Here is a 26,547-nt window from a genome sequence, read left to right as displayed (position 1 = left end):
GGGGCGTGGGAGACGGATGGCGCCAAGGAAAGGTAACACCTTGCTGTTAATGGCTGGTAGTTAACCACCAATCAGGGATTGCCTAGTATGCAAGGCTTAGCTTCAAGAACCAATCTGTTTAAAACGCGCAGCTTCTGAAAGAGTATAAAACCTCGTGCTTCTGTACAATAAATTGACATTTGCTTGCATCAAGCTGCGTCCCGTCTCTTCATTTGCTGCACAGGACTAATACGCAGAGCTGTTAATGGGTGAGCCTAAGTGAATGTTTAAGACATATAATCCCATCAGTGAGCTGTGACACAGTCCCAGAATGCAATTATTATTGAAGAGATTTATATGTATATATAATATTTGTATATCTAAAATATTTATATATTGATATATATATATTGATGCTCTTATTTTTTTAATGCTGACCTTGTCCCCAGGGAAAGAAAAATATTGATGAGCACTCCTATATCTTTATCTAAAACTCTCCTTAAATTATTTTCCTTAAAAAAACTAAAAATCCTGTATGCTAACAATGATTAGTCAAGTAACAAGCTGTTATATTCCAGATTTCCTTGACTTTTTTTATTTCTTGGGTCTTGTTTCACACCTGTTTCCTATTTTAACTAAGAGAAATGACACAAAAGCACCTCATTAACAAACCCTTTCACACTACATTATGTTAATTGGCCTTTAAAACAAATTGTGGCCCTACCCTTTCCCCTGGGGCTTTGGGAAGCTCAGCTTTCATAAGGAGGGTGGTCCCCTCCTTTTGCAGGGATCCTCCTTTAGGAGCTCCTGGGGCCATCAGGGAGGTCTCAAAATCCTAGAGTGCAAGTAAAATAGATCAACAGAGTAACTCACGGTGAAGGGATTTTAAAACCGAGCCTTGCCACAGCACAGCCAACTTTATTTTATGCTGTTTACAATCAAAAGAGTGCTTTTAAATGGGGTCTGATCGCCAGGTGTGCAAACAGCTCTGGATGCCCAGGGACCTAAGCTTTCACTGGCCAGTATGAAATTGAGGATCTTTGATCCTGAATTACTTCTGAAATCAGGATTTTCTTTTTACTTTCCTTTTCTTGTAATAAAAAGCTGTAAAGGTTACTGGCTTGGTCCCTGTGGGTCCGGGTGTGCTACTGTCCCCCTCCTGCCAGCGGGTACTCCCCCGGGGCCAATGCCAGCTGTGCACCAACCTGGTCCAGCTGTGGACCCACCTGCTGGCATCCGCTTGCAGACTTGAGTGCTACAAGAAGCTGTAACACCCTCTTACCTTCTGCTGTGCCATGGAATTGGGCTGTAAAGCTGTGGGCTCAGGAGGAAAGCTTAATTATAAAGCCATCAGAAAAAAAGCCATGGATGTTTGCATCACAATTTTCAGCAACAAGAGAAGAAATGAGAAGCCGAACTGACGTCTGGCTCCCTATAGATCCTTTCTTTATATTTCACAGACTTGTCCTGTTGAGCGTTGTGTTTGTTCTGTTCTCTCATTTATTGGGTTTAATTTCACAGGCTTGTTCTGTTGCCTCGTCTGCTGGGTTAAATAACGTGTTATCCCTTTTGCAGCTTGGGGGGAGACAGCAGCAACCCACCCTGGCGTATGTTTTAACTAACCCTCATAGCCGTAAATTCTGTTTGATCAGAAACCACCGAGACAGTAAAAAAAGAATCCCTTTGGTGATGTTTTATATGTTTTACAGGTTTTATTGTGGCTGTAGTACAACTGGTGCTTTCCAGGTCTCAGGGTAAACATTCTGAGCGATGGTACACGCTGGTGTTTTATGGCAAGTCACTTGGTAGCAGTAATGGCAGGATCACCATCGGCTTTCTGCTACCTGGCTAGCTTGCAGAAGCCTGATTATCCTACATCCTGAAGATGGAGCTTTGATTAATCTCTGTCCTGAAGCTTTGTGGAGCTGAAGCTGTACGTACTGGGTGTGGGAGACATCGACCCCTGTTGCCCCAGCCACCATGGCAGGCACCCCTGCCCTGCCAACCAACATGGCCAACGACCCCTCTGTGGGGAGGGACTTCCTGCAGCCGGTAGGTGTTGCTGCCAAAAGGTTATATTTATAATTTGTTAATCACACTATCGCAGCATCCTTGGGCTGTATGAGGACCGTCCTCTCCAGCTTCACACCTGGCTCTGTGGGGACAGGCAACTTGGCCTGCCCGTGTGCCCCCATCGTCCTGCCATGGGGTCCTGTCACCTGTCACCCCTGCTCTGTGCCCTGGCCTTGTCCCCCCATGGCGCCTGGCTGTCCTCCCCCAGGCTTCCCGCCATTGCCTCACGCTGCCGCCATGTTGGGGCCGGCCTGCTGCTGAGGTGAGGTGGGGGCCACTGCCTGGCGGGAGCTGCTCTCTCTCCCCAAGGAAACCCGCGCCCTCCTCATGAAAACTGGAGGAACAAAAAAGCTGTAGCAATCCCCCCCGAATGGATTGTTTCTTCCTATTGTGAGTGACTTGGCTGAGCCCAAGGCCTGACGTGATGGGGAGGCACCAGACGCGAGGGGCAGCAGGGGAGGGGGAGGGGTGAGGCCCTTTGCTGGGTGTGGGGCTGCTGCCTCGGCGCTGACACCCCTGCAATGGCGGCCCGAGCTGTGCCCACCGCCTCCGCCGTGTCTGCAGGGAGTGTCCTTGGAGCGATGGTGATGGTGAGGGGGGCCTGGTGGTGCCGCCGCTCTCCCCCCATCCCCTATAATTGGCAGTGAGCATTAGAAATACCAGGCTTTTACTATCCTGTTGTTTTTCTTTTAAAAATTTTCATCTTTCTTGTTTGAATAGTTGGGTGTTTTTCATGTGTTGTATTCAACTATTTAATTTGTTTTGAAATTGCTGGGTAGTATCAGTGTGAAGAAGTTGGTGATGAGAATACCTATGAAAAAGCCTCATCTAAGTGTACTCTGAAGGCAACATAACTGAGGTTCTCCATCTTTAGTTTTGATTATGAGTGTCTCTTAGAAGCTACAAGCTCTCTCTAGAAGCCGAGTTCAATTCTTGCATGCATTGAGTGGCTTTTCCCCCCTCCATCCTTTTTCAGGTTTCCTTTTGACTCCCTTTTCTGTAGCCACTTGTATGAGAAATAGCCTAAAACCATTGCAGACATCAGGTACCATCTTCCACCACATTTTTTTCTGCTGAGAATCGTGCTGTCCATTGACAAGACAAACTCTGTCTCCTTGGTGTCGGAGGCCAGCCGCCGTGGCAAAGGTTTTCTTGTTTTCAGGCTTGAATTGACTCTTCTGTCCATTTTAGTAGGCCACAGATCAAGCCACATGTTAGTGTGATACAATCAACGTGAAAAAATTGCCTACATGCCTGAAATGTGTGTTCTTGTCCCACCTTAGGTGAATTTTCTCTCTGCTTAGCTGACAGCCACCTATGTCCTTACCAGGCATCCCTTCCCTGTGGACCATTATTTTCTTTTCTGTCTTAAGAGGGTTATGACCAACATAGTAATGAATATCTGCACCTTAAAATAGTAACTAACTATACAGAATGGTGTGTCCATGGGCAACAGGTGGTGTGGGAGGTGATGTGACATTTATTTATTTGCATGTTATTACTTTTATTTGAATATTTAAGGAAGACGTTTGTCATATTTCATTCGCTGTTCTGTGTTACAAGCTCGGTATGCATGTATACCAGGTTGCTCCAAGGTTTAGCCGTAAGTATTACATTATGCAAAACCCTGCAGTTTGCTGACTTGTCACGACCCATGGCCATAAACACATACTAACTGAGGAACGTGCATGCACAACTGAACGGGAAGGTAATTGCCCCGTGCTTTATTTTTTGCCAAGCTACCACAGAACGGCAAATAAAATGCAAAGTCCATTGGAGTTCTAAAATAAAATATCACCTTGTTTCATACTTTACAGGTTCATTTTTGCCTCTTGATACGTTTTCCTCTTCTGTTTGAAGGATCTGGAAAGCGTTATGGAATCTGCAGAAGAAGAGTTAGTTGATTTTAATGTCGGTGGCTGGTATTTCTCAATTCCCAGAAGTAAAGTTGCTCAGTTTCCTGAATCTCTGTTGTGGAAAGAAGTTTCTTTACAAGATCAGTCTGAAAATCCAAGATTATTTATTGACCGAGATGGTTTTGTATTTAGGCACCTTCATTATTACATGCAGACTTCAAAGTTATCTCTTTTCAGCTGTGCTGAATTGAATTTACTGTATGAGCAAGCATTTGTTTTGCAGCTGACACCTTTATTACAGGTAAAGTGGGATGTTCTATGTGGCTTTTCTATATCTTTTTTTTTTTTCCGTTCTTAGATAATATTGTCTGTAGAAGGATGTCAAAGGGTTTGTGCATATAACTTTATCAATGCTTGCGATAGATATCCAAACAAATAATTGCCACGTCCAACTCATCTGCCTCAGCTGGTGAGTACAGAAGATGTTACAGATTTCATGCCTGACCTTTCTGTAAGAGCTCATTCAACAGTCATCACTCGCTTTCTTTTAAATAAAGTTAAAGCAAGCAGAGGCTTTTATCTGCCAATTGTTGTGCTTGACGATGATTATACTGACCAGTCTTGTTGAAAATGAACGCTCCAGACTGAAGAAGGTGGGACTGCCCTTTCTGTTCGTCCCTGAGAAGGTTCAATCTGCCTGAAAACAAAGAACTCCTAATGGCACACCACGGAATTTACCGTCATGTAAAATGGAAAATGGCGATTCTTCCTCTCCTCCTATTCTGTAGCTGCATAAACAGAAATGTTAAATGAATATCTGTAACAAATACTTCATTTTCTATTTAGCTACGAGTGTTTTATATTGCAGTTACAGTGTGGGTTTGTATTGTGCCTGTGCAGGTTGAGTCCATGCTTCCCGGTTGGATGAAATGTGTATTTCCACTCATTAATGTTTGTATTTCCTCTGAGTATAATCTGAACTCTGAGTTTCTTTTGGTTTCTAATACTCTTTTTTTGTGGAATAGTCTCAAAAATGCTGTGATACTTGATATTTTCAACCCAAAATATGAACATCTTGCGTTTAACATAAGTGATTTCTGGATCGTCTTTTAGGACTGTGTTTAAAAATGCAGTATCTCCAAATAGGTTGGTAGAGGAAGACCACCAAGCCTCAGTAGTCGATTGTATTAACAAACCATACAGGATCCCGTGCTTGACACGGACCTGTCGTGGTATGGCCACGAACAGTCCACTAAATACACTTTAAGTCCCTGTCAGCATAACGTTATTAACTCATGAAGGTATTTTATACATGTGCTTTAGAAATCGGAACCGTGGCGCTAAAGTTACTTTGTACTTCATATCCTACAACAGTATGTAACCATTTGTTCCAAGCCCAAAATAATTAATTTAGCATTCAGTAAAAAGGTTAGAAATTACAGACTGTTAGTTACTCCAGTCGCTGAGCTAAACATTGATTCCCCTTTCTAACCATCGAATTCCTATAGCTTATCATAAAGATATTGTTAAAAAGTGCCCTAAAGGTCTTTCAGGCTTTGTGTTGGGTTCTTGGCTCTTTCAGTTGTGGTATGCTTTTATGCCTGCCACTGTGCTGTCTTGAATTTCAGAGCTAGAATACAAAGAAGTGCCATTAAAACCCAAACACTGAAAAAGGGTTGGCTTTTTTGAGCATATGAATGGCTCTAATTATATTACAACTTATAAACATTCTCCACAAGTTAACTCCAGTTACACTGAGGTACCCAAACCCCCAGGATCTAATAAATGTTCTTGTCTGTACACAATATTCCCCAGCGTATTTCAGTAGATGCCAAATACAGCACGGGATGCATTAAGCTCTTTCCTGTGGCTGCTTTTGATTTGTGGATTAATTATATGAATTGAAGTAATAAATAGAAAACCTTTACATATCTTAGGTTTTAGATGGTTTGAAGGAGGAGAAATATGGTTTACCTGTCCAGCCTGCAGATACACCAGTAGCTGAAAAACCATCTCTGAATTACTGGAGAACAGAGGAACGTACTGGCATGCTGTCAGAGATTCCTGCTAGCAGTCCCGCATTCACAGGTGGGTGTCCCAAACTGGTAAATCCTTTTGCTTCCTTAGGAATGCCCACAGGCTGTTGTCAGTTGTTGCAAGCCAGGAACGTTTTACTCCTGCAAAGTTTATTTTGTGCGGTATTTTTTTCATTAGCCTTCTTTATTTTTTAAGAAAAGAGGAAACCCCATGAAAATGTTTATTCATTTGTGCTGGGCTGTAAGACTTCATCCTTTAGTGAACAATAAAAGTTGCACAAGATTTGTGCGCTTTTATTGGCTTTGCTGTACTAGTCAGGTCTCCAGACTGTATATCTGAGTTCCATTTTTCTTATGTCTTGATTTTTCTCTGATTTTCTTCCCCTAGGGTTACATGAAAGAGCTCCCCTAGGGCTAGTGGATACACCTTTATTAGATACAGAAGACAAAGTGCATTACTGCTTTTTGCCACTAGATTTGGTGGCAAAATATCCTGTACTAGTTAATGATGACAATTTGTTATGGCTGCTTGAGAATGCAGCCCTGATCAAGTGCAATTGCAGTGAGTTCCGCTTCATAGGTAACTGCTTTCTTTTTTTTTTTTAATTATTCAGTGAATGTCTAAATCACTTTTTTGTATTAAACTGTTTCTGCTTGTCTTCAATAATACATCGTTAAAGATCAGAATCTTTTAATCTTTTGGTTTGGCTTGGTTTGGGTTTGCTCTCTGCCAGTTCTACCACCTTGTTTATCAGTCAAGAATCAGGAATTAAGGTAGAGAAAGCTTTACGTGGTGACTCTAAATACTTAATCAGTCTTGTATATTTTCAATAGTAAGAAATTCATGTTTCATTCATTAAATACACTTTCAGCTCACAAAAAGACAAGTACTTTCCAAAAGTATGGCAGGATCCCATAGGTCCTCCATCAACACAGTATTTCATCCTCTGTGAACTCGGATAAGATGAGACAGATATGGAATTGGTGCAGTTCTGCTTTGCCATTCCTCTGATGTTAGCACATGGGAAAACCATGTTTAAATGCACAGTGGGATGGGACTGTGCTGGGAAGGGGGCGGGGGGGAAGCAGCCAAACAATCAGGAAACCTCTTACATGAACCTCTCAGGATGCTGTGGTAAAATTAACTTAATTCTGCACTTCCCCTACAGTTTATGCTGTGTCTGGTCTTCTCTAGCATAAACCTTGTTTTTAGAATTGTGTTTTCAAAGACAAAACGTTCCCTGGTGTCCATTGGTCGGCTGTTGTATGTGCATACGTGAATAGTAACACTGAAGGGAGCAACAGCCTATTTCTGCTAGAGCTGAGCGGTGCACAGAAGATGTCAGTACACACTTCCTATATTTTATTTTTATTGTCAAGTTAATTTTCTTCGCTCAGAGAAGATGTTGTTACCTGATGACTTCTCCAACATAGATGCCTTGGAGGAAGAAGTTTTAATTCTGCGAATTCCTGAGCTTATAAATGCTGTGAAGGCCTACAGAGGTAATAAAATATACATAGCTATGTATTTACTTCCTTATGTGCATTGGTTTTAATGTTACCTTGTGAAACTGGGTGTCTGAAACAAATTATATTAATATGATCAACACTGAGGTGAATAGTCTTATCAACTTATTTCCATAAATGTTGAGAATAGTGGAATATACTGTGGTGATTATTAACTGCTGCCCTTCTGGAACATGCTCTTGACCACCTTTCCTTGCAGGTGGCTGCTCCACGCTGTCCCCTGCCACGGCGGGGGACAGGGATTGGCAGGGGGCAGCAGGGGTGTCCCTGTCACCATCCCCACTCTATGCCATGGCACTGGGGCTGCTGGTTAACTATCCGGATTCGATTCTGGGACAACTCTGCGTGGGCAGCGACCTGGGCAGGAGCCACCTGCACCTCTCTGGCAACGGCATCCTCTTCCAGCACATCAGGTACCCACCCTGCCTTCATACCGGGCAACAGCAATAAAACCTTTCAAGGGACTATCTGGCAGGTTTGGAGTCGAAAAGGAGCCCTGTTCTCAGCAGCCTACCCTTCAGTATCTGTAGTATTCATTTTCAGCTAAACTTGCAGGTATCTATAATTACAGGAGCTGGCATTCTTCTATTCTATTGTAGGCTGGTAAGCCTAAAATGCTGAAGTAATTCATGTGAGGTTTTTAATGGTCACATGCTCTTGAAACTTAAGATTTATCATTAATTTTAGACTTTTTGTATTTTCAAAAGCATCTAAATGCCCATGGGTACAGGCTTTTTGAAGACAGAAAAGTCACGCTGACATCTCTAGTCCAAGAAAGAATGTAGATTTCTGAATACTGTGTTTTAACTTGATCCTTTGAGGTGTTTCTCCATATGGTAGCATTACTGCTCAGGCTTACCATACTGGTGTACCAGTTTAATAAAATCCCTATTGTGTAGGAAAATGGGTCCTGAGTGCATCATTAGCACCTCTATCCTGAAATCAGTGAAAATGTAAATGTAGAGGTGAGGCATCTTTGCTTTGACCAAGGGATATTTTATTTTTAAATGCAGACACTTACTAGATGAGTCATAAAGCTAGCCATCAAAACCCACATTTTAATATTCTCTATTAAAAATGGTGTGCCATTTTCTTTGCCCTGCTTGTTGTGATCTGAATAAAGAAAACCAAAGGAAGTCAAAGTGGATCGGTTGTGATTCAAGCCCGCTGCAGTTAGATGCTCAGCCATGCATATCGCCATCCACCACACACTGAGAAGCTTCCTGCGCTTTTAACTGTTTTTCAATTTAGCACAAACAGATAACACCCAGTCTGTAAAGGGTGACAGAAACACAACTGGAAGCCCAAACCTGCAGTCAGCTCACCTCTGCGCCCTGCAGCTTGTCTGTGCTTGCTGCTGGCACTGGTGAACGATGCAGTGTAGGAGCAATACCACATTAAATGTTTTGTTCCAAACTATTGCAGACCATGACTTGATGGCTCCATTGCAACAGCTTTATTTGTCTGTGCTGCACAGTTCTCCATACAAAAATGATGTGGAAAGTTACAGGTAAAGCTCAGCAGGTGCAAAAAACTTTTTTAGGAGAATTCGTATTTCCTGACTTGTGCTCATTAAAAATCAGCAGTAAAAATATAAAGCAATGATAAAAGGTTTAGTGATTCCCTCTCCTTTTGGATAGGAACTGGCTGGGAACTTGCCGGCTTCCTCTCACCAAGAATATTTCTGAAATCAAAGAGCTCTGTACTTATCTGGACCAAAGGGACGCCATGTACAAGCCAATGAAAGATGCTTTAAGATGCTATCTGAAACAACAGGCACCAGCAGAGAGCACAGATTATAGTAAGTCAAGATTTCTCAAGAGCTCTTTCATTTTAAAGTAGAATGAGCAGTGTTGCCTGAATACAGTTAATCTGTCAATGATCCACACCAAGTTCTGAGGGGTTGTTACAAAAAAGAGCTGAAGGTCTCACTGACTATTGGTCAGCTGTGGCTGACCAGTGAACACTAGAGCAATAATGTTAGGTTCTAGATGAAATACAGAGCAAGTCTTCACTCGATTTAGGTAGTACTATTCATATTTTTGGGTAACTACTTGGTAAATTTGCCACTCTTATTCATCACTGAACTAATTAGCGGAATCCAGTTCCTTCAAGCTTAGATCATCCAAGTTACTTCCATCAGAACATGTTCTACCTTAAAAATGAGGTTTCTTTTGCTCCCATTTTTCTAATGTGGGGCTGTTCTTATAACTCTTGCTATTAAACTATGGAATGTACTTCCAACTTCCAGCCTAAATGCATTCACAGCCACATTTCACTCTTGCTAAAACTGATCTCTACCTTAAATGCTGTTTCTGCTTTTGTTTATCCCTTCTTTTCCTCTAATGCGTTTATAGAAAAAAATCATGACATTTTTCTCTCAGCTTTTATTGTGGCTTCTTAACAAGAGCTGATACGATTCCCTGGTTAACATTGTGATTTTTCTTTTTACCTATCCGTTTCCCCATATTCATAGTATGTAGGTCAGAAGACATCTCTGGAGGTCATTTTGTCCAACTCTCTGCTCTGACCAGGATCAAGTAGGTCAGGTTGCTTAGGACCTTGCCAAGAAAAGCTTTGAGTATCTGCAAGGGTGGAGATCCTGCAGCCTTTCTGGACTGCTCTTCCAATGTTTGGGTACTCCTGTGCTAAATAAAGTTGTATGTGTCATTTCCTGTGTTCCCAATTTTTTTTCCATTGCCTCTTGGCCTAGTGCTTTGTACCTCCAAGGATTTGTCTCCCCTACACCCTCCGTTTGCTGTAGACAGTAAGATCTTCCTTTGACCTGCTCTTAATAAGGCTGAACACAACTGCTTCTCTCCGACTTTTCTGGTATGCTGTGTGCTCCAGGAAAGATAAATTTAATCACACTCTGCACAAGGTAATCCAGTTGAATCCTCCCCAGTATTTTAGACTATGCTACTACCAATCCTGCTGGAGTTGGCTCCCTCAGTACATCCCACAGTCTCATTTGCAGTTCCTTGTTCCACTGGTGGCACGCGCTTTGGGATCAATGAACGCAGACATCCCTCTGCCCCATCCAGGCACAAGCGTCCTGGCTCAGGCTTCAGCTTGTAGGATCCTAACTGTATTTTCTGTTGCTTGCAAACCTGACTTCTTATTTTGTAGTAGTGACCTTACTTCCAGTTTACTCCACCCTCAAGATCCTCTGAGTCTTTCTGTATGGGACGATTATCCTTCCCATTTTAAGCCATCAGCATATTTCACCTGAATAAGGTGAAGTGTTCTTCCCTGCCCCATGCAAAAAGCGTGCATGCAGAAAGGAGTGAATCCTATCAATTCTGAGCTGGAGTTATGACCCTCGAGAAAGAGGGTTTGAATTTAAGTTGAAACAGTTAATGAGTTCTGTGCCATTATCGCGTAGCCTGTCGGATAATACATGCTAGAAAAAGTAACTCTGTGACTCATATGTCTCAGCAGTAAATGATGCCTTAATCGTACATTTTATAGAAGGTGGATAGTCCCGTTGTAGTAGCTACATCAGACAAGCGTAATAGTTGATTCAGTGTTTCGAGGTAGAATCTATTCGTATCATTAGCCATAGCCCTATAAGTAACATTACATGTGACTTGCCCGTACCTTCTGTAAAGGCTATTGTAAGAAACACAGTTCTCCAATCTGAAGCCCTTTCCAGAGTAAGTTGGTTTTTGGGCTTGGGGGTTTTCTTAACAATTTTTTTGAATGCAAATGTGTTTTGCATTTCCTAGAACAATGTCCCAGAACTTACTGACTATAAGCAGTAATCTGAATTATACTATTAAAGATGTCAACAGAAACTTTCCCAGATTGCTATTTGTTGCCACACTGAAGTAAGAAAGATGTGGGCTGAACCCAGACTAAAATATATCCAAAGCTGTTATGTTACACCCGCTCACTGTACGGAACAGCAATCTGAGGCTTGCACCTGCCCTGATACTGTCACCTTCAAAGCAAGTAACAACGTGGGGCTCCTTGAGAGGATGGAAAACGGTGCAGGAGCTCTAATCTGGGTTGCCCTGGAATTCCACCAGCTTTATATTTGCAGACAAGCTGCATCTTCGCTTGCAAAGACCTTTCAGATTTCCCCCTTATTTCTAGTAGTTTGGAAATAAATTATTTCTTTCGGTGGCAATGTTACAGTATACTTTGACTAGCCTACCTTAGGTGACATAAATGTGCTTGCTTGGTAGAGCAAGCATGGCTATGCTAATGCATGTAGCCTTCTTGCTATAATTATTTTTAAATCCGCTGAGGAGAGGTGGTTTGGCTGCAGCATGGGTGGACCACGTTGCCTGCTGTGCTGTGACGTTACGTTCTGACCTGCCTTTTGCTTGCGGTTGGCTACGAGCACCAGGTAAAGGGCAGGGTTCCACCTCTGTGCGGCAAGTGCACTCTATTACTTCACTATTTCCAAGAATTATTATTTGCAATATTTCAATGTAAAATCCCATGTCACACTAATTCGTTATCTATAACAAAACAATTACTACTTATAATTTCTACTTGTCGTTATTTTAGTTGCTGCCTTTCCATTTGTTACTCCATCTCTAGACGCAGGCTGGTCAGCAGAAGTATCCGTATGCTCACTGCATCAGATCGTGAGAGTTTATGTAGGGAGTAACTGGTATGAAACTTATTTACGGACTTTATTGAAGGTATGGGTAATTAATTGTCCTTGCATTGCCTTCATATGAACCCCCCTAGACAGAATTTGTAATTCTGCAGACTAGAATCTATATTTCTAGTAATAAGAATTATTAGAATGGTTTTGACCTGAAAACTTGGAATTATCAGAACCTCACATGTAGACTGGGCACTTTATACTAAAGGAAGTATGTTCAAGCACCTGAGGGAGATAAGTCATGGGCTTCCCAAGGAAGCACTTTCTTAGTTTGGCTAATAATACAAGTAGACTTGATGGAACGGGTTTAATTCTTTCACCAAGAAAGGAAACATCCTGTTTGAATTCCTCTCCCTCTGTAACACCAGAAACATGGTCTTAATGTATTTTTATTTCTGTAGTATCCAGAGCTGCTGTCAAATGACAAGAAAGTCTGTTGGATCACATATGGTCAAACTCTTCTCATCCACGGAGATGGGCAAATGTTTCGGCATGTTCTCAACTTTCTAAGACTTGGGAAGTTATTTTTGCCAGCTGAATTTAAGTAAGCAGAGTGCATTCATGTCCGTTTTTTTATTTTATTAGATGGCTGTGGGGGAAGCAAGCATTGGGATTTGTCTTCTGATTTTCACAGGAATATTACCTAAAAGAATTAAGACTTTTCCTTTTAGTCCTGAAGTGAACTATTCTATCTAAACATAAATTATTGGTATCTAGAGATTAAGAGATACGGTTTTGTTTCAGTAGGCATGCCTTCATTTTAAGGATCGATATGCCAGCCACTTGGTACTGCAGGGTATATCACAGATTGGCGCACTGTGCGTGCACCTTTAGCAACCAGGAAAATGTTTTTATCAATGAGATCATTGCATCCCTTTTGAGATTTTTGTGGGGTTTTTATGGCAGAGACAGCTAAATCTGCTTAGTCCAGCTGAAAAATACTCGATCTGCCCCCTCTGCTGGTACCTCTGCTCCAATGCTGAAAAATGTCTTCCAAATGGCCTAAGAATGGAGGAACACGGGATGCTTAAAGATAAGGCATTTTCCTTCCATACGCACATTGCTCTATTAGGTCTCTAAATTTTATCAATCATCATCAGTTGAGGTGGCTTAAAACACCAGTCTCCTAAGGACAGTCCTTCAATGTGCTTCACTTGCCCCCGAGACTGCTCAGAATCGATGTTTTGGTGCTGTGGCTTCTTGTAGCCGTTTCCCTGCTTCTGCCATCGCGACGTGTTAGAATTCTTTGCATTCAGCAAGGAAGGTCTGCTGGCATCAGTTCTTTTGGTCTCTTCAGTTCCTGAAGCCCTTGTTTGTTGGTTCGTTTCTAGTAGGCAGGATATCCACTGCAGATCACCAGCCGATGTGGGCATGTTTAGCACATGTAGCTGTTTCCAGGAGGAGCACGTGTTTGCAATCTTTTCCCCAAAGTCAACAGTGACATTAGACCAGTGGCTTCTTCGATCCTGAAACCACTGGTTGCTTTCGTGCCTGTCATCAAAGGCATCGGAAGCCAGGTGTCAGGCACCAGCGTTACATCTATACGAGCAAACCGAGTATGTCTGGGAATGTTTCTGGTCACTGAGGCCAGCTGGTGCCTGCTGGTGATCTGCTTTAACCCCCCCGGAGAAGGTGGCTTTGTTCCTCCTGTCCGCTGCAAGTGGTCCCGGGAACAGCTGAACAGCCAAACCGTGCCTGGGAGTTACTGGAGAGAGTGTAAATTGGGCAGGGCCAGGCACCATGCTAACAGCTTATTAGCAGAGTTAATCGTGTTCTAGGGCTAAGAACAGTTCTGGGAAGGGTGGATTTCCCAGTAGCCCATCAAACCCATGAGCTCCCTTTATGGGGTTCCCTATGAAAAATGCCATGATAAATTTTGCACATGAGAAAAATGTCATGAGTGGCACAGAGCAGAGTAGGGTTCCTGCTTCTCAGGGTTTTATCATCAATACCCACGGTCAATTAAAAAAAAAAAAAGAAAAAAAAGAAAAAAAGGACAGACATTTTCACTTAATTAATAGAAGGGCAATAGCTGGAAAAAGCATCGAAAAGAGCAAGGCTTGCCAAGATTCCAAGGTGCTGCTAAAACCCTCTGGTTTAGAAGGTCATTTATTTTGGTTGCACCTGTCAAAAAATGTGTCATCTAATTCAGGATTCCTGATGTAAAATTCAGACTCTGTGGAAGTCAATGGTAGTCAATGGTAAGATTTCTATTAATGTCAATAAAACCAGATATTTTTTTCTCGTTGTTTGGATGCCAGGTATGAAAAAACAACAACAACAAATTAGTTTGGATACTTTTCAGTATTTAAAATGATAAGCTATTTGTCTGTTATAAGAAAAATCATTTGTGTGATGCATCTTTCATTTTGTGTAGTGACTGCCTGAGCTTCCAATATCAATAGATGTTTAGAAAAGATAATCTGGTAAGATCATTTTTCAGTGATTTTACAGTTCAGTTTATTTACAACTTGCAGAGAATGGCCTCTCTTTTGTCAAGAAGCAGAGGAGTACCAGATCCCTTCTCTTTTAGAGGCACTTTACCACTCTGATGCATACAGGTAGGTAAAAATTCTCTTCTTTCTTTTTCTTTTTCTGTCATATAACATCCTTTCATCTGCTCTAGCAGTGCTTGTCCTTTGAAAGGCGTGCAATTTTCTCCTTTCCTTCTGAAGCACAGCTGCTGGAGGGTGGGCAATTCCACTATCTTTTGGGCCCTATTTTTCCCATCAGTTATTTGGGTGCTGGAACAGTAACAGAGCCAAGGATCAGTTGCCTCCCTGGTAACCAAGGAAAAAGGCACTGAGATATTCCCCCAAAGCCCAGATGTTGAGAATACTGCAATGTGTGCTGAAAACCAGTCTGGAGACACCATACTGAGCAGAGACATTCAGATTTCTTAGCTTTGGCTCAGCCTTGGCTTTGCCAAGCCCCAGCCGGTTTCTGCAGACCCACTGGAGGATTCACCAGTGCTGCAGAGTGTAGAATGGTGTATCTTTGATGCAGCATCACAGAAAAGGATTGAGACCAGATGGAATTTAAATATTGATGAATTAATGTTGAAAAGAAGCTGTAACGTTTTGTATACAAATTCATCATTGAACATTTTCTCAGATACTTATTTTTCTATTGCTGACAAATGTAAAAGTAAGATTGGATGCTTTTCCAAAAGATGCTTTTCTATTAAACCAATAATTAGCATTTAGTGTTACTGGAGACCAGGCTTCATAATCACAGTGGTCTTCTGGTCCTATAAAATCTGTGAATCTGCAAACCCTAGTGTTTTCTTTTCTGCTGTACGTGTTAGAGGGAAGGAGAAAATGTTAGAATGAGAGGGATGGAGAAAATTTTAGAATGTAGGCCTTTTGGAAAGTCCGCAGAACCTCTGACTGCAGAGTACTTTAGAAGATGACCTAGCATGGACCCTCTCTTCAATATCTTTTCAAGTATTTTCTGCCCAGGGAGGCTGTGGGGTCTCCTTCTCTGGAGAGACATGCAAGCCCACCTGGATGCAGCTCTGTGCAGCCCGCTCTGGGAGAGCTGCTTCAGCAGGGGCTGGGCTGGAGGAGCTCCAGGGGTCCCTTCCAGCCCCAACTGTGCTGTGATTCTGTAAGAGAGCTCTAGAAGTTAATGGATTCTTACTTTGGCTGCTAACAGGCCATTTAGGCGTTTAAAAGTAAAAATATATCCATCAAAATCTTCCCAGAAGACCATAAGTTGCTGCAGCATGTTCTGAAATACCAGTGCCACGGGCTGTTAGCAGCAGGTACTGCCACAAGTAGTTGGACAGACTAGTGGTAGCTACCAGTATCCCACCAGTAGTGACAGCATTTCCTAGATTTTACTGTAGATGTCTAAGAAGAAGAAATCCTAAATGTCATTTCCCCACTTCCCCATCCCAGTGTAGGAGCCTAACCTCATGTTCCTATACCTGTAGAGCAAGAGGAGGATGTCAGAGGGACTCTGAAGCACCCTACATGGGAACGATAACATTTTACATTCCCTAGAAGGTTTTAGCTAAGGATTAACGCTACCCTAAGATACACTCCTCCACCGCTCTTTGGAGCTTTCCCATCAGGGAAGGTGTCAGTGTCTCTGTCACATACACCAAAGGCCTCTAACACAGAACAGTTAGGCATTTGTCCCTGGAGTTCTTTGCTAGATCATGGGCCAGCTCTGTGGGCTGTCTTAGCAAATCTCCGTCTATAGGAGACAGAGAGCAGCAGTTACTCAGCACTCCCAGAGTGATGTCACCCCTTTGGAAACTGCTGCGCAGCTCAGGCAGTCACTGTCAGGAGCTGAATTTCTTAAGCAGACTCAGAATTCAATTTTGAAACCATGAATAGAGATGGTTGACCTGGGTCTGCCTAGCCAGCTCCCCAAAGTGTCTAGAACCTCTTCTTAATAAAACTGCCCCTCCCCCGCCCCCTCCAGATATGATGTCAAGTGGCCTTGGCTTGGGCTGATCAGCAAGGCTTATGTAAATCCATCGGCCAAGGGTTTGCGGATGCTGGAACAGAGACAAGGGATCATTTTTCTCTCTTGCGTGTCTGCGGCATCACATTTCAGAAATCATTACCGCAGGTGGGCAATACAAAACTGCTGGTCCTTTGTTGCCCTCATGTTGTGTGCTGGTGCTGATTGCAAATGCCTTCCACCCCCCAGTGGTTTAAAAGTAACTCATAATATTAGAGCGTGATAGACACGGGTCCAGTGGTGACTGGAAGTCCTGACAGGTCCTTTTACAGGTTGACGTGGTGTCGCCCCTGGAAAGAATTCTATAATAACTGTAAATATTCATTTTCTAGATTATGGATCCAAAACAATGAATCACACAATGAAGAGCAGGAGTTCAGCAAAGACCCAAAAGAAGTAAGGTTTGGTTTTCAGAATATGTTGCCATAATGCACTTCTAAAAGCAGTCTGAATTAGAAAAATGACAAATTTTAATTCTACAGTACCATTTCGCTTTTTTTCTCTCCAAAATCAGCTACAATGCGAGTGTTGGAAATTTCTCTATTAAAAAAGACCATCTTCATTTTAAAAAGCCAGGCTGTGCTGTAAATTATACAGTTCAAAGCACAAGGTCAGGATCCTCCAGCCTGTGTTAGCTCGGTCTGAGTGTTACAGCCTGCACACTCTTCGAAACTCTTCTTTTGGTCTTGTCATTCACGCTCCTGGTTACTTAGGGCGTCTCTGTCACCAAGGCGGGTGGCAAGCCTGTGGCTTGGGCACTTTGTTGGGGCACAGGAGACACGGGGTCTGACCCTTCTGGCCAAGGAGGACCTAGAAGCCAGATCTCCTTGTTTATAGGTAGTAAAGACAGGAGCAGCAAGCTTATGCAGTGCACTTGGGCAAGACAGCAGAAACTGTCTAGTCTTTGAAGTCAGTGGAAGGGGGAAAAGAACTTTCTGCTCAAGTCTTTGAATACTTTTAGTCCTTAGTTGGACACCTGCAGCTGAAAGGTGTCTTCAGTCTGCTAGAGAAGGGTGACAGGTAAGCGCTGCCTCCGCTGCATTTACATGTTGGTACCGAGCTGCTGTCCCCTGTAGCTTAATGCTGGCGTTCCCATGGCAGAGTGGTCGCACAGCTTGCTTTAGTTTGCCACACCAGTTTTCTTGTACAGAACGTGATGCTGTCAGTTCAGATAATCAAAATGATCTTAGCTGTAGCGGTAGCAAGGATGCTGAGGCGCTGCTTGTGTGCCTTGGCCACTCCAACGTCTGTCTTCAGATTCTGCAAAATTCAGTGATAGGAGCTGAGGCCATTGAGGACAGTGTAATGTCGGTGTTGAATTATCACGGCTGGGTTTGCAGAGCCTTAAGGCACTGTATCCCCCGGGGAAGTGAGAATGCATTTTCCTGGATTAAGAGCTCAGTCCTTAAATGCCTGTGTTAGAATGAGTAAAATATATCAGTTAATATATTATTTTGTATGTATATTGTATTAGGAAGGGCAAAACATACACTTCGTTTCATGTCAATTAGAAATAACAACATTTCACTGGTTTTTTAGGGGTACTCATGTACAGCTGAGGATTTCAGTAAATGCCATATGAAGACATGGAGTAATATAAAAGATCTGAAGGGAAAGCAAGACACCAGTGGGAAGAAGGCAAAGCATTCCAGAATGTTTTCAGGGGTGAGAGAGACAAAAAGGAGGAATAGGCTTGGAGAATACGACGCATCCTCGGGCAGCCTGGTAAACTCCAGCTATTACAAACATTTGGCAAGCCCTCCAAGGGAGAGAGGAATAAGAAGTTGTTTAACAAAGAAAGTAGAAAGTAAAGCCTCAGCAAGTCACATCCAGAAATCACTTTCATTGGCAAAGGAATGGGATGCGGTGAGCTCCAGGAGGTGTGATTTTCAGCACATAGGAAGGTCTGCTGGTTGTACCACAGAGCATGCGTCTCGATGCAACAGTCCTGGAAAGCACAGAGGTGCCAACGCTCCTGTTGCCTCTCTCCCTGGGAAAATCAGCTTTACAATTCCAGGAAACAATCCCACTGTCCAATATGAAGTCAGGGCCGAAGGCGAGCAGCCGGAGCAATACGTGTTCACACACAGTTTGCAAGTTAATCCAAGTGCTGGAATGTACCAATTTGGCACCGTAAAAACTCCCCCCGCAGCAGGAAATGGTGCAGGGAATGTGGGCAAGGAGCCAGCAGAAGGTAAACCACTGCTCTGTGATTGTTGTTTTCAAAGGTGGTGGGAGTAATTAACTGAATGCCTTATATAGCTAAGATACTTTGATCATGCTGAGGACTTTGAGAGTGACAGGCTCAACCTTTTCTTGTTCTCCTGCTCGTAGCAAGTGTTTCCAGTGAAGGAAGAGACAACACCTTGCAAGTGACACCCCTCCCTCTAAAAGACAGTGAGTTGATTGCCGGCTGCTAAGCAAGGGCTGGATTTTGTTGCTTGTCTATGTAGAGTTTGATACTAAAAGTGTGTTAGCCAGAAAGGTGGAGCAGCTTTTAGATTCACTGGCATTAATGAATTGTTCTTTAGTTGGCTCCTTGTTGCTGTGGTTGGGTGTGCTTAAATTGTCCACTTGGATACAGGTATCCTTAATTTAACATATAGACTGAAAGATTTTTATGTTAAACCCAGAAGTTTCCAAGGGCACATGTAAGAGGTAAAAAAATTTGCCTGATTAGCCAAGATACTAAATGCAAATTCAAGAAACCTAAGTGGAAAGTCTCAGTCCGAGACCCATTCCGACACCCCGAGGAGGATGTGATTTACCTGGCACTGCTTCTGCCCGGGGTAATGGGGTGGGTTTTCACAGAACTGTTGGCAGAGCAAAATGTAATATTAATGATTGTGAATGGGTTTGTTACTATATCAGTGCAAGCAGAATTATTATTTTCATGGGAAAAAAACCCTCTTTCATAGCCCATGAAAGAATCCTGGGCTGAATTATGCTTGGGTTCCATTAAGCTGTATGTAACGGTTACTCTGTCTGAATTTTCCACGTGGAAGAGGGGAGTAGAGAAGACCTGTAATGTTATACCTAAGTTTGCAGATTATTTGGTGTGAAGGCAATAATTTACTATCTAGTGGTGTTTCATCTTTCCTGGCAAAACATCATGACAGAATAAAGACAGAGTGAGGCATAGCTCTGACGAGAAGGTGACAATATTGCATGCCCACTTAGAAATGGGCAAACGTGTTTGGCCTGTAGCTGCTGATCCAGGCTTTGCTGTGTAATTCAAACCGTATTTGTTCACAGGAACAAGGGACAGCCAGCAAACCAGCGTTGTTCTGGCAGGCCACAGAAATGTAGGGCTGATTCTCAGAGTTGACCATCCTCCGGTCTTAGGCAGCGATGGCTTTTGCAGCAGCGATGAGGAGAGTGTTGTTTACAGCACCCTGCGGGGTGGCAGCCAGCTGGCTACTCCCAGCGCCCCAGCGCTGTGCAGAGGTAAGGGATGGCAGACTGCACTCGGAGCCCGCCGCAGAGTGTTTGGTGTGAAAACCATTCCCTCTGCCATGGTTTGTTGTCAGCGCTGAGTAGTGAAGTTATCGCAGCCAAACCGCTGCTCGCGTGTAATGGTGAACGCTGACCCACAGCCTTTTCTCTTTCCTAATGTGCTTGTGTTATTTCAACTGTTCCCCGCAGATACCGTCTTTCTGACCTTTGCTCTCTCCCATGAAGAGATGTTTTACGCCAGGCAGTGCCACTTCTTCCTGACCGATGTCATCCTGGACTCAGTAAGGCAGAGGGATCCCAAAGCAATCACAGCCAAAATCGGGAGCCTTGTGAACAGGCTGTGGGTAGGTGCGAGCTGCTCGCAGCCCGGGTGAGCCGTGGCCGCTCAGCTTCCCCGGGCTCCCAGTGGGGTGGCAGCAGCTGGAAACTGGGCTCTTCTGGCTGGGCACCAGCGGCCTGGCTGCCGTGGGGGCTGAGGGGTGGCCGCAGGCCAGGAGGGGGGCACGGGGCTGCCCCCAGCGTGGCACTGGGGCAAGGGCAGTGTGCCACGAGTCCCTTTCCAGGTCCCTTTTTTGAAAGCCAAGGGTAGCCCCTGCAGCAAAGGTGTGGCGAGTCAACCCCGGGCAGCCCACACTACGGCACCCTTGGTGTGGCGGTGAGGTTTGGCCTCCCGTTGCTCCCGCAGCAATTCAGGAATGAAGCGTTGTGCCCCCTGCACAACAGTAGCCACCTGCTGTCCGTGCCGCCCTGGGCTGTGCTGGCTGGCCGTGGCAGAAATATAGGCCTGTCCTCGAGGGGCCAGGAACTTCGGGTTGCTTTTTAATTTGTGTTGGAGGTAACAGATCTCACCTGCACCCCCTCCCCAGCCATCCTGCTGGGAAGAGATCCAGCCAGAAGCATTTTTCTGGGAGAGGGGCAGAATGGGGTGAGGACTTGGGTGACGCTCACCCTTGTGTTTTCCTCTGCGTGTGTGTGTGTGTGTGTGTGACTGACTCCGGCCCTGCTACCTCACACCAATTCTTTTTCATCTCAGTAACAACTAATCTGACCAAGGCTGGACAGGGAACATCTCCCTCCAACAGCTAATTGTGAGCTAGACCTTACCAGCGCACCCACTCGCTACCATTGTTCTCATTGTTCTCAACTCACTGTTGTGTTCTGTTTAGACACGGCAGATCACACCTGGGGAGTTTGTTACCGATTTACTGAACACAGAGAATTTTAAAAAGGACAGAAACATTCCCAAAGAGCTCCTTCAGTGGGTGGAAGTAAGTAGCGCTTGCCACCAGGCGATCTACATGGCTGAGCCTTTTCTCTTCCAAATGCTGTTGGCTTTCTGCTTAAACTAGCTCCCTGTTGCCAGCTCGGTTTGCAGGCAGATTTAAGTTGCGGGGGTGTGTGTGTGCGTGCACATTTTACAGCATGAATTGACTAATGGCATGTATAGTCTTAATGGAAAATTCTGCTGCTCACTTACAAGGTTGCCCACAAAGAGTGGGCAGGAGCTTCCTATGGCTGTTAAACGGAAAGAGAGGGTGATGCCGCCGTTGTGCCATCCACAGGCGGTTTGAGAGCAGCCATCGTCTTGTGCTTTTTCAGTTTTCCCTGCCATTTGCGTGGAAGTACAGCCACTGCCTCAACTCGCTGATCCAGAGAGGGTTTGCTAGATCAGTCTCGTATTTTGTCTTGGAAATGTAAGTTCATGTAACGTTAATGAAAATGTAAGTTCACATAACGTTAATAAAAATTTGACCTAGCTACCTTCTGCACTGTTTTTTTATTTTCTTGCGGCAGGGTGAAGCGAGGGTACACACCTCAGCTGCTGGTTAGGGAAAAGCCTTTTTTTTTTACTCTGCCTTAACTTTGAACAGTGACTTTGTTGGGTCGGGAATCGTGGTACCAGCCTTCTGCCTTATTTCTTATGTCTCCATTAGTGACACGTGGTGTTTATTTCCCCCTAACAGCCTGATTAGAAAAACATTATTTCAATCTCCCACCAAGTGTTCCAAGAGGGCATTCAGATGCCCCAGGGCCACGTGCTCCCCTCAGCACATGCCTCTTCCCCCTCCTGCAGTCCAGGCTCCCATGCTGAAATCAAGACACAATGCCAGCAAGATTCATATAAAGAAAATAACCTTTATTAGACAAATCAATCAAACCCTGAAAAAAACAGTGTCAGGTAAACATTACTAAAGGGTTTTCCAGCAATGCAGAAACCTTTGTAACTGAGAAATTCAGGAAGTTTCATGTTCCTCTTGTTGCATTACTAAATTCTCTCCCTCTCATGACATGAGCTGTCGCTGCCTTGACAGCCCAAAAATCTTGCGTGAACTCAACAATTTTAAACAGCAACTTCTAAAATCTTCCCTGTGCAACCGTTTCCCACACAATTTTGTACAAAGGGGTCAAACTATGTTCTTTGCTGTCTAAAACAGAACAAGATTTAAAAAACATCCAGCTTATAAAAAATAACCATGTGTTTTATTTACAGTACAGGAATTTCCGAACTCAAAGGACCACGGTCCATACGCTGGGGGTAATGTGGGTGGCTGGCAGGTTTAACACCAGAGACTTCAGCACTGCCAAGGGCCCGGCAGCTCCTCCCCGCAGCGGGAAAACCGCAGTTTAATTAATTACTGCTCCCTCCATTGTCTTCCTCAGGCTAAACCCCGACATCACTTCTCTCACACCTGGGGAGCCTGATTTACAGCACTTCATAAACCAGGAGTAAACTGGCAGCAAGTAACTACTAATTTCCAAAAATGCTAATTTTCACTTCCTCCAAGAGTACGGGGAGGATGTCACAGCCACACAGTAAGCCTTGATGTCACTTGTGAACAGGCCACCTCAGAACACAGGCAACGCTTGCTCTCCTGTCACGTTGTGGTGCTTCAAACAACAGGGTTTCAGGTTCAGCATTATAAACAACCTGCTATGCTCAAAACCTGCTGTCTCAGATGCCGCCACCACCCAAAGCTCCTCAAACCAGCCCCGATGGTGGGACTGAAGTACCCACAGAGGGGCTGAGTCGGAGGCGAAGCAAGCAGCCAGTAACCCCAGGGCACAGCCTGGCTGCCAGGACGAGGCATGATGGAGTTTGAACTTGCCACTTGCACCCTGTGCCACTGGAACCTGACCCAGCCAGGAGAGAGAGGCTGGCTGCCAGGCAGCGGCTACGCTGGGCAAGGGGCTTAAATAAGAGCCAGGAACTTTGGTAACTCGTACCTCCTGACCTCTGCCAGCTCCTCTTCCTCACTCTAGTGACACCTCTGCTGGCAGCTCCGAACTCCTGGCTCTGCCTCAGCTTTCCCGTTGGCAGCATGGAAGTCTCCACCCGGGGAAACTTCCCGCTCTCCCGGCGGACGCGGTCAGGATTGAGATGGTTTAGCTGGCAGCTGGTTAGTGCAGAAACCGCACAGGGAGAGGGGAAGAGCTGACGGGTGGTTAAGACAGAGGTAAAGCTCAGCAAGAATCATCTCTAGGAACAATTCACTATAACAATGAAATTGCTTTTATTAAAACAGAAGTGTTAAGCCAAGAAAATAAATTATCGCTATGATAGACATATTTAGAACATAAGGAAGGACGTTAAATCTTGAGCTCCAGGTCAATATAACCCTGAAACAGAACATTACACTACTTTTCTTAAATACCTCAGTTTCTCTTCGTGCCCTTCCAAAAACTTTATAAAATGTGCAGTTTACAGAACAAATAGTAACAGAGTCACTTGTAACAAAAATCTGTACAGCTCATAGCTTTAAAAATAATACATTTTTCCCCCAAACTGCTATGTTACTTACTACTCATAAATATAGGGCTAACATCTGAATGCCCAAGGTCCCATCCAACACCAAAGCTATTACAGGTAGTAGCTGACAGAAACCTTCTTGGGGCTTCTCGCCCTCTCAGAGGTCAGGTTTTGGGCTGTTTGAAAGAGCCTGATTACGTATTAAAAAAAAAAAAAATCTTCACAGGTGAAGACTGTCTCCTTCTGCTGGTCAGAGGCCTGGGGTCTTCAGTGAGTTTGAAATGGCAATCAGTCAAACCTGGAACACAGCACCGTGCAATGGGTTAGACTGGCTGCCCTCCCACGGCGGGGCAGAATCCCACAGGTCCCTCTGCCCTGGCCAGCAGCGGTATCGCTAAGTGTTTAAAACCCACCGTTTGTCAGAGCTGCATTTTGGTGGGGAAAGAACGTTTTACTGGAAGAGCCTCGCAGGAGAAGCCCGGCTCTTCCCCCATGCAGGGGTCTGCCTCTGCACCTCAGGGCTTGCCCAAAGGCTACAGGCTGCTGTCCCAGCAGCCACGGGCCAGCAAAGCCTGCTGCTTCTGCAGCCACTTCAAAAGGCTCGTCCATGACCCTCCGCAGAAGGGGTTCTGGATCTTACATTTTAACCTTGGCTGGTTCTGTTTAGCTGTTCCTGAGCTCCTGTACCTGCAGATCACAAGCCGTAGGCCCACACACTTGTAACACCCCCCAGGGCCAAACCTACAAGCCATCTACCACCCTGCGCCTCAACCGTTCAAGTGCTAACCCAGCCCCTGGCGTCCCGAGCCCTCCACTCCCATGGGAGGGCAGGTCAGGCCTAAGGACACGAGGAAAAAGCTGAGCCAGAAGCAGGCTGGTCGGAGTGGGCTGTGACGTGACTTCCCAAGGGCTGCCACCCGCACGTAGGGAGCCCTGCTTGCCAGGGCTCACCCCTCCTCAGATCACAGCGATTTCCTTGCTGACAAGGCGTCCTCCAGAAATCGGGAAGCACAGGAGCAACATCAGGCAGCTCCCTTGGGACATCCCGACCATCACCTAGCAGGTCGCTCTGCCTGGTGACGTGCAGTTTCCTTTGGAGATTCAAAGGAAACTGTGGAATAAATCCAGCTTGGGGAGAATGCCATAGGTTCCCCAAGGCAGTTCAGAGGGACTAAGAGCAGGACTTCAGAAAACAGCCACAAGAAACAGATTAGTGGTTAGACAGCTGGGCAGCATCCAGAGGAAAGGAGCTCATCTGAACACTGATGACTAGGCTGTGCTCAAACCTCTACTACCTGGAGGTGATTTTGCTTTGTTTGCTTCTGCTTCTTCAAATCAGGGAGGCTTCAGACCGGCTGTTGGCGATAGCCCTAAGGGAGCTGGTCTTCTCTAACTAGATGAATCAGAGCCTCAGAGACCAGGCAGGAGTGCGTGTGGAAAACTGCTCATTAGAAGCAGAAGGCGAGGTTCTCCTGTCTCAGAGCTACTGCCAAACCTTACCAGCACTCAAATCTGCTGGAAAAATCCCCTTCAGGGGCTACTTACAACAAATCCACTTCCTTAGGCGGTATACACGTGCAGAGGGGTCACACTATTGTTGAGGGACTTATGGTGACCTGGCCTGCTTTCTGCAGAGGAGAGAAGCCAGCATTAGTACAGGGTTAGAGGACAACAGCATCAGGACACGATCTAGTGGGAAGTCACTGAGAACTCTTGGGAACGTAAGAGGAGACATGCTGACATCTCAGAGCGACAGGCTCTCGCTCTTCCAGCTCATCGCTCCCCGAAAAAGGCCCAGACCTCCCAGGAAAGGAGCTTAGCAGCATCTGCAGCAGAGCTCCATCCATCCCAGGAGGTTACGTGTGTACCCCAGCCCATGACAAGGTTATAGCTCCTGTGTGTGCAGCATCCCCTCTGGGTGTAGCCTCCAGCACTGCAGGTCCTTCCCAGTGCATCTCCTCAGGGATCTGGGTCACCGTAGGGGAGGCTCTCCCAAATGAGGGGCCCTCACCTGCCCTGGAGGAGGCAAGTCTCTGCAAGAGGAACCGTCACTTCCCCACTGTGACCCCTAGCCCAAAAGCAGCATCTTCAGTCCCCCCATGAGAGGCAGTGGCTTGAACTGGGGAGACAGTTGCAGGAACAGGCAAAGCGAAGAGAGCATTTTGGCTGCTTGCACTTACTGCAGAAATGTACTGGCTGTTTGCAAATCTGGGTTTCTCCTCCACTGCAGAGCTGTGTTGTGAGCCTAGGGGCACGTAGGGGGGTGAGCCCATGTCTTCACAGAAGCTTTCTTGTGGGATGCTGGAGACACAGCCGCTGTCGGAGCCGCTGGAGCCGCTGCCTGACATGCAGTGCGATGACTCTGAGCTCTCTGTTGCTGAGGGAAGAGAGGAAGGTTGCTCTGATGGCCCGAATTTGGCCTACATAACCTGTGCCATCTACACTTGATAATCTATCTGGTCACACAAGCCCGCAGATAAGCCACACTCCACTCTGGGCCTCTTTGAAGCCACAGGCAACAAAATGACTCAAGGAAGTGTAGCAAGCAATGCTGGAGATCGGTGTAGGCTGGCCAGGGGAGCTCGCAGAGGGGAAGCCCAGGGGTCACCGGGCCAGGCTGGCGAGAGCAAGGGACAGAGTGCCTCATACCAGAGATGCAGAGACATGAGCACTGGTCTCCAAGGCCCCAGCATGCGGCGCCAAGCCTGCCACACATACGGCTGCAGATCAGTGGGCACTGTACTAAGCCCCACACCCGAGCCAAGTATCCCCGTG

The 26,547-nt window shown here is 45.1% G+C and overlaps 2 protein-coding genes across 5 annotated transcripts in view; one reads left to right on the top strand and one right to left on the bottom strand.

Moving 5' to 3' along the window:
• Positions 1-226: 226 nt before the first annotated feature.
• KCTD19 (potassium channel tetramerization domain containing 19) lies at positions 227-24,070 on the top strand. Its single transcript, XM_080411112.1, has 14 exons — positions 227-2,031; positions 3,029-4,209; positions 5,846-5,996; positions 6,333-6,524; positions 7,325-7,447; positions 7,671-7,884; positions 14,570-14,653; positions 16,901-16,964; positions 18,108-18,762; positions 18,903-18,965; positions 19,824-20,015; positions 20,214-20,368; positions 21,191-21,292; positions 21,624-24,070. Exons 2-14 carry the CDS (start codon positions 3,928-3,930, stop codon positions 21,720-21,722), a joined length of 2,376 nt encoding a protein of 791 aa, XP_080267238.1. The 5' UTR covers positions 227-2,031; positions 3,029-3,927; the 3' UTR covers positions 21,723-24,070.
• Positions 22,141-26,547, bottom strand: part of PLEKHG4 (pleckstrin homology and RhoGEF domain containing G4) — an 89,427-nt gene continuing 85,020 nt past the window's right edge. The window contains exons 22-24 of one of the 4 annotated variants that reach the window (XM_080411107.1): positions 25,953-26,149; positions 25,318-25,400; positions 22,141-24,070 (exon numbers count right to left, since the gene is read on the bottom strand). In XM_080411107.1, the coding sequence (XP_080267233.1) occupies positions 25,359-25,400; positions 25,953-26,149 (239 nt within the window). In that variant the 3' untranslated portion in view covers positions 22,141-24,070; positions 25,318-25,358. Of the gene's footprint in view, positions 26,150-26,547 lie in introns of all 4 variants that reach the window. The other 3 variants (XR_013931940.1, XM_080411108.1, XM_080411106.1) reach the window with 3 other exon arrangements.

Source organism: Falco punctatus, assembly GCF_963210335.1.
Source record: "Falco punctatus genome assembly, chromosome: 14".
NCBI lineage: Eukaryota > Metazoa > Chordata > Aves > Falconiformes > Falconidae > Falco > Falco punctatus.
This window is presented reverse-complemented; position numbering and strand designations above follow the sequence as displayed.